General features: G+C 32.5%; 1 protein-coding gene across 1 annotated transcript; it reads right to left on the bottom strand.

Moving 5' to 3' along the window:
- Positions 1-5,746: 5,746 nt before the first annotated feature.
- Positions 5,747-7,857, bottom strand: LOC132049339 (glycine-rich RNA-binding protein 2, mitochondrial-like). Its single transcript, XM_059440095.1, has 4 exons — positions 7,683-7,857; positions 7,528-7,596; positions 6,816-6,922; positions 5,747-6,548 (listed from the first exon to the last, which is right to left on the bottom strand). The coding sequence occupies exons 1-4, from the start codon at positions 7,819-7,821 to the stop codon at positions 6,045-6,047; spliced, it is 819 nt and encodes a 272-aa protein (XP_059296078.1). The 5' UTR covers positions 7,822-7,857; the 3' UTR covers positions 5,747-6,044.
- Positions 7,858-18,806: the final 10,949 nt, after the last annotated feature.

Genomic DNA, 18,806 nt, shown 5'->3' with positions numbered 1-18,806 from the left:
GTCGCGACGAGATTTACATGATAGTGTTACGCTGTCACCACCAGATTTGCATGATAGTGTTAGACTGTCGCCACGAGATTTACATGATAATGTTAGATTGTCGCCACAAGATTTACATGATGATGTTAGATTGTCGCCACAAGATTTGCACCTTGTTTGAATGGTTGTTACTCATCGTTTTATAATGTATGTAGTATTATTTTGATGAATATAACGATTGAATAGATTATATATATTTTTTGTCGTTTCATAATGCTATACCCCAATAATTTAAAGAATAAATTTAAATTATTACCAAAAAAAAAAAAAAGAAGAATACAATACAAGTGAAGTTATTGTTAAAAAAAAAAAAAAACTAAGATAGGGAGTAAAATTAAGTAAGATGAGGGGGGAAAGGTAACAATACGATCACATCAAATTGATCGTTACATAAAATGACACCTTTTATTGTTGCGTGGTGACGGATTTAGCAATAGGATACAATAAGTTTAGATAAGAGTCAAAACAATCATTGTATTTAGAATAACAATATAATACAGTTGTAAAAGAAGATTCTAAAACTCATAATTGAAACCAAGCTGTATATATTTGTGTTATTATAAATTTTCTCATCAATAATAAAATTTCAAATTTAATTAATTCTAAATAAAATCGTATGGTATTGTTCTTGCGATAACTAAAAAGAAAAATATAGTAATATGTAGATTGAGATAGAGAGAAGTTTGTGAAGTGCGCGCCGCCAAAAAGTTTCGCAATACAATTGAAATTTCTTTACCCATAATCAGACATCCAAAATTCAAGTCTCAAGAATGAAAAACTTTTAAATAAAAAGCAATTTATTCTCTTAGTATGCCGATTTTTTTTGTTTGTTTCTCGCACGTGCATTGCACGTGTGTGGACCTATTTTTTTTCTTAGTATGCTAATAAAACAATATCGGATGGTTAATCTTAATAGAAAGGTGTTGTGTTATTTCAATAACAATTGCATATCATCACTTAAAGGAATCTCGAGTGTACGTTCGATAGTGAGCATATACATTATCAATGCGAATTTAAATTAATTGAATCAGTGAATCTTGACCAAAGAATGCTGAAAGTGAAAATTAAATAAAATACAATCAAGACTCAAGACTCAATTCTAAACGAAATGAATATGTATACAATTTTAATAATTAATTTTACTTCGCCTGAACTCTGTTCAACTTAATATGGGTAAAACTATGTCACCTCGACGGTTAAAAAAGGAGGAAATAGAATCTCTTGGCCTCTTACAATTTGAATAGAAGAAAAAAAATTGAATAGAAAAAAAATATCTTTTTCAGATCTCTTATGTGTTTTTTTCCAGATCTTTTATGTGTAAAAAATGAAAATCTCTTATAAAAAGATCATAAAACAAAAAAAATTTGTAAAGGGCCAAAAATTCATTTCTTCCAAAGGCTTTAAAAAGACATATTTATATTGCAAAGATTAAAAGCATAATGTAGAAATCGAATTTCTCAACATTTTGAATTTTCTTTCACATATACTTGAAACTAATGGGTGGAAAGAGTACTTTATAGAAAAATTTATCTGTTCTTTTATGGATTTAAGAGGAAAGGATCATTAGATTGTCAGTACAAGAAATGAGTAAGACTATAATTGGTTCGTAGTGAAAACAAAATTTGCTACTCCATGTGTTACCAAGAAGGACCAATTATTAGCTTTTGTCACGTCAAGTTAACTTCTAAAGAGCCTTGTTCTCCCCTTCAAAAAAAGGAAAAATAATTTAATATATATTTTAAGATATTATTTGTAGATAAATATTGCAGTATGTCATAAACTGCTCAAATAATTCACCGATATAATTATTGGTTCGCCAGAACTTAATTATTTCACCTCAAATCCTAAGTTTATATTAAATTATTTATTTAACATAAATAAATAATTTATTCATAATTTAATAAATAGAAAATTATATACAGAAACCATAGCTTAAAAATCTTGAATTTACCTCTGTTTGCTTGTACATGTTCTCCTATTTATATATCTTAAAAGTCAAAATACAAGTAAAATATGCGTTCAAAAAACTATTAGAAAAGCATTTCGAGTAAAATATAGTCATCTTTCCCCTTAGATCTTCAACTCTTTTTTTCCATATCAAATACATAGTCAAATACAATTTCATCTTCTAAATAGTAATTATCAATTTTAACTTGAATACCATTTTTTCAAACTTCAACCAAATTATTCAGACGTATTTAAAACGATTCCATCACTTTTATTTTGGGTGCTTGCAAAAAGGAAAAGAATAAGTACCCTAAGCACTACGTTATATTACTGTTTATGATTTGAAAGCATTAGTTAGTGATTTGGCTTTTTCCTTTGATTTTATGGTGTTAGGAAGACCGAATCATGTTCGATTTTTTTTCCAAGTCAACTTTGATATAAATATACGTTGTGGTTCTTTCCAAATTGATGGTCCCATTTTCTTTAACGTGTATTTTACTATCAAATTAATTAATCCGTCTGTCAACCTATGTACAGTTATTGTTTTCTTGGTCCAAATTGGAGGCCAAGACCTAAGGGTCAACGAAGCATCTACCAAATTTCCATCATGAAACCCCATAGAATTAATTTTGTTAATTGGTAGGTTTCTTTGGTATAATTATTTTAGTATCCGAAACTTATTGATATGACTATTCGCGATTTGTGTTGCATAGGGTACATAAATGGAACTGTCTCTACAAGAGATTTTTCATTTCAGGTTTCGAACACGAGATCACTGGGTAAGAATGAAGCGATCTCATCCATCTGACCACACCACTTAATGATGATTCCTTAAGATTTTTTTTTTTGTATAATCATATGGTATCCGGAACTACTGATTCGACTAATCGAGATATGCACTGCGGGTTTATAAAGACGAAGTCATCTTGAGTTTTTTCATTTTCAGGCTTGAGTTCGAGACCTCAAACTAAGGGCAGAGGGAGTTTATCCATCCCACCACAATCTCGGTGGTGGTTCCTTAAGATGTTACCTCTGTCTTATCAAACATGTACATTTTAAGCTTTTATTTGATTTCTATAGATTTTTTAAATAAATAAAGATGCCAAAAAAGGTCCGAAATAATTTTTTTAAGAACTAATAAGCGTGACTGATTGGTGAAGAAATCTATTAAGTCGGAAATAATTTTCTTCTAAAAGAACTAGTAAATCTGACTAATTGGTGAAGAAAAACTAACAAGTCTTGAGTACGTTGCCATTTTCCATCCAAGGAGAGTTCTATGCCATAGAAATTTTGAAATTGTGGCTTCATAGTAAGATATTAGACCCCACATTTTGCCTCTTCCAGCTTGCCTAAAACATTTTATATTTTATACTAATATAAGTTTTACAAACGCATAATTATTACAACATTAATCGTGACGCTACACCTAACCGAATTCTCTACTCATTATAATGAGCAGTTGTATTAACCATCAACTTTTTAATAGGTATAATGACTCTCCCTAGACCCTATGTTTAGTTGAATATAATAAAAAGATGGAGAAATGTCAAATGTGCCCCTAACGTCTGTGATTTATTTTGCATTTGTCCTCCTTTTACCTGTCGGTTTATAAAAAGTCCTCACCTTATATTTTATCTCAAATATGTCCTTACTCCTTCCTACTTTTAATTGTTTATGGTTGATGCTTTTAATCGTGGGAGAATTGATCCGATTGGGCTAATGTGGTTGATGCCATGCAGGGATACACCTGGACCTTTCAAATTGTTTATGTGAACCTTTTAAAATTATTCGGGAGCATACTTCAAATCAAATTATTATAAACCACTTTGATAATTTAGGGATAAATTGAATCTTTTGTTGGTCTACAGAGTTCTAACGTGGCAATCGACAAATGTTAGAGCCAACTGGACCACCTGCTACCCTCTTTAGAGAGGGCATATGGAAACAAAAAATAATGATAGGGCTTTCATGGACTGATCATCGATAAACCGGGACAAATGTAAGACAAGTGTAACATTTAAGGATGACTTTAGAACTTTTTCCTGAAAAGATTAAGGGTGAAACACAATAAAATAAGACTAATAGCTTGTTTGGATAGGCTTCAAAAAAGGAAAATTACATGACATAACAAACATATAGTGGGTATTGACATTTAGTAGCTATAGTTTAACTTAATTACTTCTCATAGCAAACATTTGTATATTAATGACATTTAGTGACTATATATATATATACACAAAGTAGAATACCCATCACATTATTCACTTTCAACCCAACCCTCCCATCTCTCTCCCCTCTTCCACACTGTTCGTCGCCGGCCATCACCACCGGAGCTCCGGCGAAATCGACAGAAGTTCATTTTTTACCGGAACTTTGACGCTGCCATGGCTGCTCTATTTTTAATGGTTTGATAGAAGGATGTTGTGTAACTACTGTAGCCTCGGATTTTCAGTTTGAAGCCGTCATGGCTGCTCTATTTTGACCGGAAGTTTGACGCCGCCATGGCTGCACAGCCAGAAAGGAAAGCAACGGCGCAACAGATCTGAAAAATTCCGATTGGAGATGGAAGTTTTTGACCGGAATTTTTCAAATCTAAAGGCGACGGTGATGATGACAGAGAAAAGAAGGTGAAGGAGAAGAAGGAGTACACAGATCCGATCGAAAATTTTTGACCGGAAGTTTTTCTCCAGATCTGTGTGTACATACAGTTTTTTTAGATATGTGTATACATACACGGTATATAATATTTTTTGCGTTTTTCGAAGATCTTTTTGTATACAAATGAATAGAGTGTATTTACACCTGTATACAAATGAATACAATTAATTTTATTTTTTGTATTCAATATTTTGAGTGTATTCGTTTTTTTTTTTTGGTGTACATATGTTGTATACAGTATTTTTCGCCGGTTTTTATTAATATTTTGGTGTATCTATGTTGTATACACCTGTATTTGTTGTATACATATCAAAAAATATGGTGTTTGTTAATTTTTGGTGTACTTATATTTTTATGTATTCATTTTTACTCGCTATATCTATGAATACAGCAAGCCAATTTATGTATACAGATAGTCATTTTCATGAACACAGTGAACAATAGGATTTTTTTTTTTTTTTTTTTTGTTGTATTCATGAATACAATGAAAATAAAAAATGAATACGGTGAAAAAAACGTATACAACCATTGGTAGCTAAAATGTTGCTACAAAATGTAATTAGTGAAACATATGCTATGTGGCTTGAGTTAACCCAAATCTTTGTCATTTATGTAGCTTATAAGCTGAAAACAACTTGTGAGCCCAAAAAAAATAAGTTGAGCTAAACCAAACAGGCCCAATTATTTTTTTGAACTTATTTTAAACACAAAAATGGCTTTTAAGCTAATTAAAGCCAAACCAAACAAAAAAAAAAAACTGAAAATGAGCAATATATAAGCCAATCCAAACGGGCTCTAACAAATGAAATAAGAAAACGCTTTCTGACGAACATTCCGAACAACTACATCTGTGATCTGACTTGTTCACTTAACTGACCATTTGACTACATTCATGGTGTCTTTGGTTAACACCAGTAAATAGATATTCTGAATCTCCACTGGCTTTTTTTCGATACAGTAGAAAAATCGAATACCTGTCTCTATATGACATGCCGTTAATTGCATTCCCTTTTAAGGGCATTTCAATGACTTTACCCCCAAAAAAGTGCTTCAACACTTCAGACGAAACACACCAACTGATAGTTAATTAGTTTCAATACTATTATCCAAACATGCAAATACTACTTGTTTATAAAATTAGTTTCAGCGCCTAAAAGTGTGGAGTACTTCTAATTATAGTTAACACAATGTTTGGCTCTTATACAGCCAAAATGAACCATCCAAATCGAGGTAAAATAAATGCAAAATGCGAATAAAATTCTCAAGTCCATGACAAAAACGGAAGACAGAAATATAGCTAGAGATGAACTGCTAAACAATCGAAGGAAGAGAGGTCATCTTCCATCGATTTCTTCTCCTTTATCAATAGCATCGGGAAGCGAAGGTTTTGAAGACAACCTTTAGGCTCTGTTGGCATAATCATTGGGCTCCCCATTGTCATCTCTGTAATCTTCACCTGCACCAACAGGGCTATTAAGATCACCACTTTCAGCTTGGTTGCTGGTACTGTCGGTGCCAAGTTGATCACTGCTGCCAAAGCTGCTAGTGAAACTGTTGCTCGCAGCATCAGTGTTTCCACTGCTGGCAAAGCCGCCACCACTTGAAAAGTTGTTACGACCACCTGTCCCAAAGCCGAAACTGTTTTCTCCACTTCCGTAATTACCAGCAACATTAGCATCACCACCTGCGCTGCCACCATAACCAGCAGCAGGAGCTCCATAATTACCTCCCCCTCCATAACCAGAGGCTCCATAATTACCCCCACCACCACCACCACCACCATAACCACCACCGCCGCCACCATAACCACCGCCATAACCACCACCAAACCCACCACCACCACCACCGTATCCTCTAGTCCTGTCATTAGCTACATTTACCCTAATCGTCCGACCATCAAGCTCCTGAAAGATGCATAAAAACTAATTGTCATGATCTAACCAGCAAACAGAAATGCATGGATGCATACAGGCACATGCAAACATAACCCTCTTCAGTCCCCATAAACAAACCTATCAGGCATATTTAAACACACAAGTTTCTGATAAAATGATGCCAGATACCATAAAAGAACATCCCTTTGAAGTTGTTCCCATCATGTGAAACCAAACACAAAGGAAACACATGGCTTTTTATTCCTGCACCAGCAGAGAGAAGAGAAGCCAACATACCTGTTGGTCCAAAGCCTGGATAGCAGCACTGGCATCCTCATCACTATTGAAAGTAACAAAGCCAAATCCCCTAGACCTTCCAGACTCGCGATCATAAATGACTCTTGCTGCAACAAATTGAAACTTCTTAAGTAATTCCACGTAGATATTAGTGTCCAACACACATGTCTTCGTATACAGATATGTTCACATGACCAAATATGAATGAGCAAGTATTTGTAACTCATGCATACACGGAATTCTAATACAGCTTCAACTAGTAAAAAAAAAAAATGGAGAAGTAATTCTTCCATAGGTCGAAGCGACTTCATTTACTAATTCCAATCAGCAATACATTACTTTTTTGATAAGTCCAACCAGCAATACACCAAATGCCACTCCATCACTAAGGCCCTCCTCTGGAGTTTGGAAACAAAATGATCTGGAAATTCATGTTGAGGGAACATCTACTAAAAAAGTACTCCATACTGTCAAAAAACTTCCTCGAAATTACTCAAACTCTGCCCAGACACTCTTTATTATGTGCAATAACCATCTGCATAATAAGGAAAACAATGCACTAGCATGCAAATGCACGTGATCATGAGAAAGCACGGCTGCAACAGTCCAGATTTAACTGCAAGGACTCTAAATGAAAATCTGTAAACATTATACAAGCATGACAGCTGACTTCTATAGTCAAAAATTACATATAGCTTTAGATTAGACAAACCTTCAACGACCTCTCCATACTTGCTGAAAGCTTCTTGAAGAGTGTTGTCATTCGTGTTCCATGAGATTCCTACATTGTCAAACTAGAGGAAGTCAGCAGACACGAGAAGAAGTGTTATGAATACTGTGCTTCGCGATAAGAGAAACTACATGCACCTCCCACAAAAAGTTTTGAAGAAGACATGCATCTAATAAGTTGAAAAATTGAAGGCTTGGATGCAGATATTTCATGATTGATGTGCTGGTTGCTAACAGCCTGCCGAAGAATGTTCCCTGCTTTGCTAAAGAATGCCATTCCTGAAAAGGGGCAGAACAACACGTATCAGTGAATTGATGAAAAGGGTAAAAGTGTGAATGACATGATTAGATTTTGATCAGGGAACATAGTGTTTATCAAATTACACTTTAAGATTAATCTTTCAGTTGATGCTTGATACAATATATAAATGTGACACAACAACTAAGCTACATAAGAACTTGTCTCAATATTATTCTATATAGTCAACTACCCCTAGCTTACGTGGGGGTGGCAAACAAGACAACCGACCATTCCAAGTAACCTTTAGTTTCCTTCAGGACAAGCCAGTTCATTCACAAGGAAAGACGAACAAGGAGGGTGGGAAAAACAATTTTTCCACAACCTTTTTCTAGTGCCAAAAGATAGCATTTGAATTTTACAGTTTCATAGACCAGTTGTTCTACGATTCATTCCCTAATGATCGTTAGAAAAATTAGTTATAGAGTTATCCAATACACCAGCATGTTCATTTATTGATTGACCCATAAGGACATTAGGGTAAATTTGTACAAATGTAATGCTTAAAGTTGAGAATTTCTAAAAAATTAAAGCTTCAGCTCAAAGAGTACAAAACACCAGAACAAAAGTAAAAAAATGAATGGGCAAATTTAGTCATATTTGTAATTTAGGGTTTAGGGTTTATATTCCACTGAACAACTTTGAAACCTCCCTGCATTAAAGCCAATAAGAATGAATACTAACTTATAAAATATGTGTAACAAAAAGAACCAAGTAAAAATCACATAAAATATACAAATAGCTTTTGCACCTTTCCTTAAGCATTGAGAATAGATACAACCATTGCAAACTAATTAATAGTTACTGTTTTTAACAACTGGAAAAATGGATTAGGGTTTCTTACAGAGCAAAAAGACACGGCAAGAGACAAAGAAGAGAACAAATAGCTTTTGCACCTTACCTTAAGCATTGAGAATAGATATAAACATAGCAAACTAATCAATGGTTCCTATTTTTTACACCAAAACTAACTGGAAAAGGGGATTACGGTTACTTACAAGAAAAAAAAAAGTATAACAATACAAGAAAAGAGACAAACCTACGAGTTTTAAATTAAAGAGGAGAAACGCTGTGTGTTTTGAAGTTTCTAGGGTGGCCGGAGAAGACAGCCGTAATTTTGAAAATAGGGCGGAAATGATCTTTAAATAGGGTACAAAATATTTGGGCTCAGTATGACCCGCTACATGGAGTTTGGGCCTGTTAGTTTCAAATCCTCTGGACAAGACTGGTCTTTGATTTTTGCACCTCAATTCGCTGGTCTTTAATTTTTGTCGTTCGCTTAAAAAGATGGCCGAAAATACTCTGAGGTAGGGGTGGGAGTTCGGTTTTTTCAAAGTTCGATTGAGTTTTTCGGTTTCGGTTTTTTGAAAGTGGACACCGAACACCGCACCGAATTAGTTCGGTTCGGTTCGGTTCGGTTTCGGTTTTTAATTTTTTTTTAAACATCTCTCCATTTATTTCCATTTTTCCTTCTTGATTGCTTCGAGTTACGGAGGTTTCTAGTAAATGTTTGAAGGTTTGATCTTTAAAAATAATGATCATCCACACATAAGATAATTCTATATACAAAATATAATGTATTATACAACGTATAATAAAATCATACGAGGTATATAAAATTTTATATAGTGTATAATCAAATTATGTGAGTTATATCTAATTTATTATAATAGGTGAAATAAATTATATGAATATTATTCTCTGTATAACATTTTTATTATACTATGTATAATAAAAATCAACACTCAAATTATTAGTATACTTGTATTCAATATCCGTAGTGTTAAATGGCGAGATTTTATTTTTTATGGAACAATGAAAGAAGTTGAGAATAAGGAGGAAGTAGAAAAGGTAAGAAAAAAACGGAAAAAAATCTTGCGAGAATAAGGAGGAAGTATGAAATTGTATAAAAGCTATTATGAACAACAAATAGGTATTGGAGTTATTCACGTACGAAAGGGTTTCCTTATATATAGTAATTTGATTTACTATAAAACATTTAACTTGTCATGTAATGTTTAATAACATTTAGTTGCTAAGAGTATGTAAATATTATAATATTATTGTCTACTTATGTTTTTTTCCCAAAAAAAAAAATTGTATTCATGTAGTAAATTTTCAAAAAAAAAAAAAAATAATAATAATTTCGGTTTAACCGAAAAACCGAAGAACCGGAACCGAATACCGAAATTGTTATTAAAAAAAACCGAAAACCGAACCGAAATACCGAAAAATCGAATTAATTCGGTTAGGTCCGATTTTCGGTGTTTATGCCCAGCCCTACTCTGAGGTTCTGGTTTCGGAACCTAGTAGTGTCAAAAATAATAATATTTTTGCATGGCATAGGTTTCTATGATCCTATGCCTATTCGGGCGAAATTACATAGAACTCATGCAAGAGACGGCAGACTTTGTCTTGTAAAGTAAATTTTTAGTTATGTCTTAAAGCATAATTTTGCCTTAAGGCATAAGCAAGACTTTGCCTTACAAGGCAGATTTTTAGTTATGTCTTAACGAAAGACAGACTTTTTGCGAAAGTCTTGCCTTGCGAAGTTTTTTTTTTTTGACTGAGCGAGGGTTCGAACCTGAAACCTCGGGGTATTTTCGGCCACCTTTTTAAGCGAACGACAAAACTTAAAGACCAGCGAATTGAGGGACAAAAATTAAAGGCCACCCCAAAAGAAGGACAATCTGCACAAAAAAATGTTTTTTTCCTATATCCGAAAATCTTTTCATTTTTTTGTGCGGATCACCCTTCAAAGACACTGGTCTTTAATTTTTTTTCCCCACAAATTGCTAGTCTTTAATTTTTGCCCTTCGCATAATACCATGAGGTTTGGGGTTCGAACCCTGGCTCAGTCAAAACAAAACAAACAAAAAAATTGCAAGGCAGAGTTTCGTAGCAAATTACGCTTATTTGGGCAAAAGTTAGGCTTTGGGATAGAGTTTTGAAAAATTCCAACTGATTAAAAAAAAATTGCCCTAACGCAAACTATACCCTAAGTAGAGTTTGACTGCAAACTCTAGTTACACTTTGTTTGGATCGTTGTTACCTATCTTTTCATAATGTACTGTATTGTATTGTGATTTACTTTTTTGTAAATACAATATTTAGATAGACTATATCGTTTCTTTGTTGTATAATAACATTTTTTTTGTCTGAATTGACCGTATCATACTGTATTGTAATTGGTAAATTTACTAAAATGCCTAAACTATTGTAAATATTAGATTTATCAATAATTATTAATAAAAATAATTTGAGATGACTTCTTTATGCTATTTTTTCACAAATTGTGCAATATATGTGTATATATATACTAGTCTCTATTTTTTCACAAATTATGCAATATATATGTATATATATGTGTATATATATGCTATTTTTTCACAAATTATGCAATATATATGTATATATATGTGTGTGTGTGTGTGTGTATATATATATATATATACACACTAGTCTCTATATCTTGCTTCAAATGCTACGAAATGCATACATAAAATATAAACATTCAATTGCTTCAACATTCTAAAATGATTATTACTGTCAGATATGAACGAGGTACAATGACCAATTCCCTAAAATAAAAGTGAATATAATTCTACGTAGTGTGGCGCTAAATAAAAATAAAAACAATAGTACGCCGTTCGGATATTCGCAGTTTTTGTCCTAAGGCAAGCTCATGCACCTCTAAGGATGAAGGCATCTTTTTTTATGTCTTCTCCTTTCGCTCAAACGCTTCCTCAACCGGAGTATGAAAGTTGCCCGAAAGATTCTATGCGACTTCCAGCACCAGACTTATGTGGAAAGGCAACTTTGGAATCTCTCACACTTATCCAAGGCTTAGAGGGTGGTCCTCCTTTCTCGCGTAAAAGCGATCAGAATTAGAACATGTCACACAAAAAGTGGTTTCGGCCCTAATAGCTCTGAATAAATTAAATACATGCATTAATTAAGATACAAAGGCTTCTTATTCCACAAGAACGAAAGCACTTTTTCATTCTTTCATATGAAAAAACTTATCTATGATCTGCTTATTTCTAAATACGTATCATCCAATGCGTTATCTGTCATCTCAGCTCAGTTGGTAGAGCATCGAGCTGTTAAACTAATGGTCGTAGGTTCAAGTCCTGCTATACCCAAACCTACCTTACATTCTACTATGAATAAGGATGCATAGTATAGCCTTCAAAGATGACTCTTTGGCCTTTCAACGAATCAGGAGATGACTTCTTCAATGTTCGCAAATGGAAAAGAGTTGTTTGGGTGATTTAATGTGTTCTTATCCATCTAGAACTGTATGACTCTTGGACTTCAAAAATTGGTAGGTTACAATAAGTCAGATACTATAAAAGTTGGAACTCAATTCGAATAAGAAATTTATGCAAATTCATATTAGGCTAACTTTTCGATTTATTCTATATAGAATTATATTTTTAAGAAATAATTTAATTTTTGAATGGTATAAGAGTCTACAAACATTTCAAGAATATTTTTGTTGATGATTGACATTTAGCATTTTTTTTTAAATGCAACGGTCTTTTAAATCTTGAAATTTAATGCAACAGTAGTATAATACTTAAAAGCAAAATGACTGGATATTGATTAAACATGCAAAGATGATCAATTATATCTATGTGAAATATTTTATATAAACATAAATGGGAAAATGACATAGGGTGCCTACTTAAGACTCTTTATTACAAAATATATAGATAGTTTTTCTTATTTACAAAATATAACGATATTTTACGAAACATGACGGATTTTCATATATATTTTTTTTTCCAGAAAATATATATATATATATATATTTTTTAAAATATGTTAAACTTTTTTTTTTTTTTTTGCTCAAAGGCTTAAAAAATTACCTCAAATTTTTGTGTATGAAAGCTGTATGATATATGTATGTGTGAGCGAAATTTCTAATATAAGTTTCATACACAAAATTATGAGCGAAAACTTTTAAGCCTTGAATACTGTATGAAAGTTGTTACAATGTTGTTGTAGTTATATTAATTTTTCAAAAACCTAATATGAACTTTATATATGAAAAATGTGAATGAAATTCTAAGTCTTGAGCAAGATATACACATTTCATACCATTATATACACATTTCATACCATTCTCATACATAAAATTTTGAGCGTAATGTTTAAGCCTTGATCGAGATATACACATTTCATACTTTTTTCCTACACAAAATTTAAGCGAACTTTTTAAGCCTTGAGCAAGATATACACATTTCATACACAAAAATTTGAGCGATTATTTTAAGTCTTGAATGTTGTATCAAAGTTGTATACAATGTTGTTGTAGTTGTATTAATTTTTCAGAAATCTAACATGAACTTTATACACGAAAATGTGAACTAAATTTTAAGCCTTGAACGAGATACAAATTTCATACCGTTTTCATACACAAAATTTTGAGCAGATTTTTTAAGCCTTAAATGAGATATACACATTTCATACATTTTTTATACTGTTTTTATACACTAAATTTTGAGCGAACTTTTTAAGTCTTGAGCTAGATATACACATTTCATACAACTTATAAATAAATTTTTGAGCGAAAAAATATTTTTTTTAAGGGCGATCGTGCAAATTGATCTTGTTTTGGCTAATATGGTTGAAGCCATACGGGGAAACATCTGGACCTTATTAAATTGTTTAAGAGTATTTGAACCTATTTAAATTATTCAGGAGCATACTTCCAATTATTGCAGAGAACACATACATGCACCAGTTTGATAATTTAGGGATAAACTGAATCTTTTGTTTGTCTACAGAGTTCTACTGAGGCAATTGGCAAATGTTAGAGCCAACTGGACTACCTACTACACCCTTTAGAGAGGGCATATTAAACAAACAAAAAGAATATATTAATAGGGTCTTCATGGACTGATCGATAAAACGGGACAGATTTAAGAAGAGTGTCATATTTAAGGATGACTTAGAACTTTCTCCTGAAAGGATTAAGGGGAAACACAAAAAAATAAGACTAACAAACGAAATAAAAAGACGCTTTCAAACTAACATCTGAACAAAACACACCTGACTTGTTTACTTGAATGACCATTTGACTACGTTAATGGTGTCTTTGGTTAACACCAGGAAATAGCTATTCTGAGTCTCGACTGGCTTTATTGATGCAGTTGAAAAATCGAATACCTGTCTCAATATGACATGAAGTTGATTGCATTCACTAGTAATCTCTAAAAATAACTTTTTAAGGACATTTCAATGATTTTCCCCAAAGAAAAGTGCTCCTGAAGGTGTGAAGAGGAGTTTGGGCCTGTTCGTTTGAAATCCGCATGGACTATTGTCATATCAGGCCCAAAATGTTTTTTCCCATATCCGGAAACCCTTTTAGAACATTTTTTTTTTGTTGCGCGGATTGTCCTTCAAAGGCACTGGTCATTAATTTTTGTCCCTCAAATTGCTGGTCTTTAGTTTTTGTCTTTCGCCTAAAATATCTTGAGGTTCTAGGTTCGAATCCGGCTCAGTAAAAAAAAATCGTGGTAGATTTTGTAACAAAACTAGGCCTATTCGGGCTTTTCTAGAATTCGAGCAGAGTAAAAAAAAAAAAAAAAAAAATTGTAAGGCAAGTTATGCCTTAAGGCATAGTTTCTGTACAAGTTACTTTACCCCTTGTCCGGTATAACTTAAAACTATAGAAGTTGTGCCTTATAAGGCCTAATTTGAAACTACAACATAACTAAGTTAGGCCTTATAGAACTACAACATAACCAAATTACGTCTTATAAGGCCTAACTTTTGCGAAACCTAGTCTTGCGAAGTCATTATCTTTTTGACTAAGTCAGAGTTCGAACCCAGAACCTCGGGATATATTCGGCCATTTTTTAGGTGAAGGACAAAAATTAAAGACCAACAAGAAGATATTTCCCAATAGCGGTTCTCCTTTTGTCAAAATTATAGACCTGGTATTTATTCCTCTCCTTCAAGTTCTACTACACCCTTCGGTCAAGTAAACCAAGCTCACAGAAAAGGAGCCGCTATCGCTTATCCTACTGGATGTCAATCTGACAGATGGATAGGCGTAGCAGAAAAGAAAGGGTCAATTACCAGAGGAAGGCGGAGAAAGTTCCATAATTCAATTGTTGATAGATAGAAGGGAGAATGCCGCTTTAGAAAAAACCACCTTACTTAGTACGTTAAGACACCAAGAGCTCCCCGATGACGATAGAGAAAGCAACCCGTCTGCTGTGGTGGGGCGGCTTTTTTCTTTCACAATAAGACCTGGACATCCCTACCTTTGGTAGCTTGCGAGTTTTAAGGGGCAAAAATTAAAGACCATCGCGTTTGAAGGACAATCTACGCAAAAAAAAAATGACTCGAAATAAACCTAATTTTTATAACCCATTTTAAACAATTTCCACACTTTGTTTACTGTTTTTAACCCATTTACTCTTCCCCTTACACGTTACCCCTTCTCAATTTTGGTTTTGCTCATCCGTATTATCTGTATAATAAAGAAGTACTAGTCCCCTATTTTCTTCTTCTTTCTTTCTTTCTATTTTGTAAGTTTAGAAACCTGCAAATTTTGATCCCTTTTAGTCACATAATGGGATGTGTTCTTTCCCGATCTAACTTTGCAAATGTAAATGTCAAAAGATCTTAATGTTTCATACCCTGATAATCTATGTCAACTTTTTGGTTATTGTTCATTAGAAGTATCAAATGTGCACTATAGATCAGGGCAGGTTGCATAAGAAATATTAAACATAAGATACTTTCATTATATAAAATATTATCAAAATCTACGATATATTTTCCGATAAGAGGTGGAATTTCAACTTGGCAGTGCTATTAGTTATTGCTTGAATTTCATTTAAAATGGTTAAAGGCTTGAGGGTGCTTAATTTGAGTTTGGGAGATAAAAAATTGGCATTTGGAGGTTGAAGATGACAGTTATGTCGCTGTTGAATAATACATGGCCTTATTCTTCAAAATTCAGGGGCAAATATGGATCTTATTTTCAATTTGAGCTTGAGATGCATTTTGGACAATAATAGGGGTGTAATAGAACCCTCAATAATTAAAGATGGTAATGGGCGAAAGCGAACTATTTTAGGTCCCTAATTATGATACCTATAATTTTTTTTATTATATCACACGTTATCCCTGCTTATTAGTGAACAAATGGTTGCGTGGTAACCATTTTCTTGAATAATTTAGAATGTTTGCATAATCTAAATCACCTAAATCCTTAGCAACAACAAAAGTATCCTCTCCTTATTATAAATTATTGAAAACTACGTGTATCTTGTATTTTGTTTTGGGTTTTGTCGACACTTGGATTATATCTTGTCTTTGTTAATTCCTAATGAAATGACAAGGATGACATTTTAGTAAGTTTACGTAATTGTTTTGGCAATGTTTGTCACATCTGTTAATCCCCATACACGTCGAGTTTGAAAGTGAAATCTGCTACTATTAAGGCTGAGTGGCTGACAAAGATGATTTATAAGAGTAAAGGGTCTTTTTCACGACTTTTCTTTGTGGATTTCTTGATACTATACTCAATAACTCTTAATTTGATAAAACAATACATAAATTAATAAATTTGAATAATCCAAGCACATTTGATATAAACACCGACTAAGGAGCATCTCATTTCTTTCCTTCAAAGAACAAATGCAAGGTCCTTGTTATGAATTAGTGATCAATACATCATGTTTAGGATTTAATCCCCAAATCAAATTTTGGTTGAATGTTTTTCTCCTTCCTCACTTTAGGCATTTACTTTCGAAAAACTTAGTAGCCTAACTAATTTATATTTGCCTTGTTAAGATCAATATTGAGTCTAACCACATAAAACACTTTCTAATGTGAAGGTGAAATTATTCGTTTTTAGAATTCTGAATAAAAAACCATTAGCTTAAATAAGAAAGTATTATAACATCATCTACTATGCCACACTCCTCGGTGATACTTGAGTATTTTATTATTTTTCTCAAATTCTATAATTAAATGCCTAAAAATAGAATCAGTTGTCTCTCTTAACTAATTACCAAAAGAAATGTTCCACTACTACTACTACTACTACAAAAAAAAAAAAAAAAAAAAAAAAGGTTTAAAAGGCACAGGAGAATCAATAAATATGAATAATTTTGTGGAAGCAAAGAGAATTTTTTTTTTTTCAAAAGAGCGAAAACGACATAATCCTATGTGGCAGACACTGTTTTAGTCAACGTAAGCCATTCCGTGTATGAAACGCGTAACCGCGTAATCTCTAATGGAAGGGAGAGAAAAATGGTCTTTCTTTTATTCTTTTCCTTTTTTATATTCTTAAAACGTTTGAAATTGATAACTCATTTTTAAGGGGAAAAATTAATAGAGCTAGCACACGTGGCATCAAATGAGTGGTGTTTTGAGATCATTTGAGAATCTAATGGTGGAACCACATGACACTCGTTTTGTTTCTTTATGTTTGACTTGCTTTGAGTTACTATTTTACCCCTTTGATCTTGGTATTCAGTTTTTGAAGAGATTAGACAGTTTGCATGTGTGGACTTAAATGACTATTGAATCCTCAATACTTTTTTTTTATTTTTATTTTACTTTTATAAAAGAGGTAGTGATCATTATTATATTTAGATAAGACCAGAGGCATATTTGATATGATATTAGCATAAAAGAGATATAACCAGAATAAGAAGTTGAAATAACATTTGCTTTCATACCGAACGATCCTCTATCTCCGGCACTTATCAAATGAAATGTATCAAATTGGTTGAAGGTATACTTTTGGCACATATCTGTTACCCATTAGCTTGAAAATTTATATTTTAGTAGAAGAATAATGTCCTCTCTATGTAAGTAAAATGGAGCAAAGAATTTACTCTCTTAGGTTGACATAACACCATTTTTCTATAAAAAAAAAATCACTAAACAAAAGATGGAACCACATCTTATTATCTTCCATAATCATAATATATACTAGTACTTTCTCCGTTTTATTTTTATGTGTTCTAGTTTAACAAAATACAAAGTTTAAGAAAGCTAGAGAGGTTTTTGAATAATAGATGGTCTTAAACTAAAGATGTATATAAATGTATCAAAATGTTTTTTGGATCTCGTGGTCCTAAAAATGTCACGTGGGATATTGAAATTAAAGAGCTACTAAATATAGAAAACAATGTTTCCTTTGAAATAGACTACAAAGAAAAGTAAGACACATAAAATTGAACACAAGGAGTAAGTTCTATGTAGAATAGTATAATGGTTAACATCTGACTTAAAATTGATTGTCATATTTGAATCCCATTGTTGTCATATTTGAATCCCATTAATTTTTCTATCATTGGAATGAAGTGATCGGCACATCTCAAGGTCGATGCAGGACATGAAAGAAATTTTCTTAAACGATATTCTCTCATTTATTTTTAATGTGTGCCACTTGCACCTTTTGACAAACGTGATCGTATTTAATCTTGTCTATATGACCGGAGATCCTTTTTAGTATGTAAATTTTTTCAACACACTCATTTTGTGATTATGTTAAATTTTTGCTCCCCAATATTTACTCTCGTATAGTATTATTTATCTTATAATTTCTCTATACATATTAAAGTAAGAAAGGCAGTTTCCAAAATGTTAGAACACATTACCAAAAGACAAGTTGATTCACTTGGTGAACTATATTTATCAATTTATGATGGAGGAATTTCATTAATTTTTGCTCTCTATAAGTTTAACATTTCTATACTAAAATTAATTACTCCACTATTTAAACAAAACTTGAAGGGTAAAGCGGGAAAAACGGACACATCAAATAGATAAACCAATCACTATCCGTATCTAATGCAAGGTGAGAAACAAGTCTTTACTAATTTGGTTATTTATTCTTCACTTTTTTTCCAAATTCTTTCTTTCCATTTTTTTTTATTTACTTATATTATTATATTTACCATGATAACTCTAGTTTTTGGTAT

Source organism: Lycium ferocissimum, chromosome 3 (genome assembly GCF_029784015.1).
Source record: "Lycium ferocissimum isolate CSIRO_LF1 chromosome 3, AGI_CSIRO_Lferr_CH_V1, whole genome shotgun sequence".
Classification (NCBI taxonomy): domain Eukaryota; kingdom Viridiplantae; phylum Streptophyta; class Magnoliopsida; order Solanales; family Solanaceae; genus Lycium; species Lycium ferocissimum.
This window is presented reverse-complemented; position numbering and strand designations above follow the sequence as displayed.

Coding starts and splice junctions, on each gene's coding strand:
- LOC132049339 (XM_059440095.1), bottom strand. CDS start 7,821: ATGGCATTCTTTAGCAAAGCAGGGAACATTCTTCGGCAGGCTGTTAGC. Junction 7,597..7,682: donor TTCAAAACTTTTTGTGGGAG/GTGCATGTAGTT, acceptor TTGACAATGTAG/GAATCTCATGGAACACGAAT. Junction 6,923..7,527: donor GTATGGAGAGGTCGTTGAAG/GTTTGTCTAATC, acceptor AATTTGTTGCAG/CAAGAGTCATTTATGATCGC.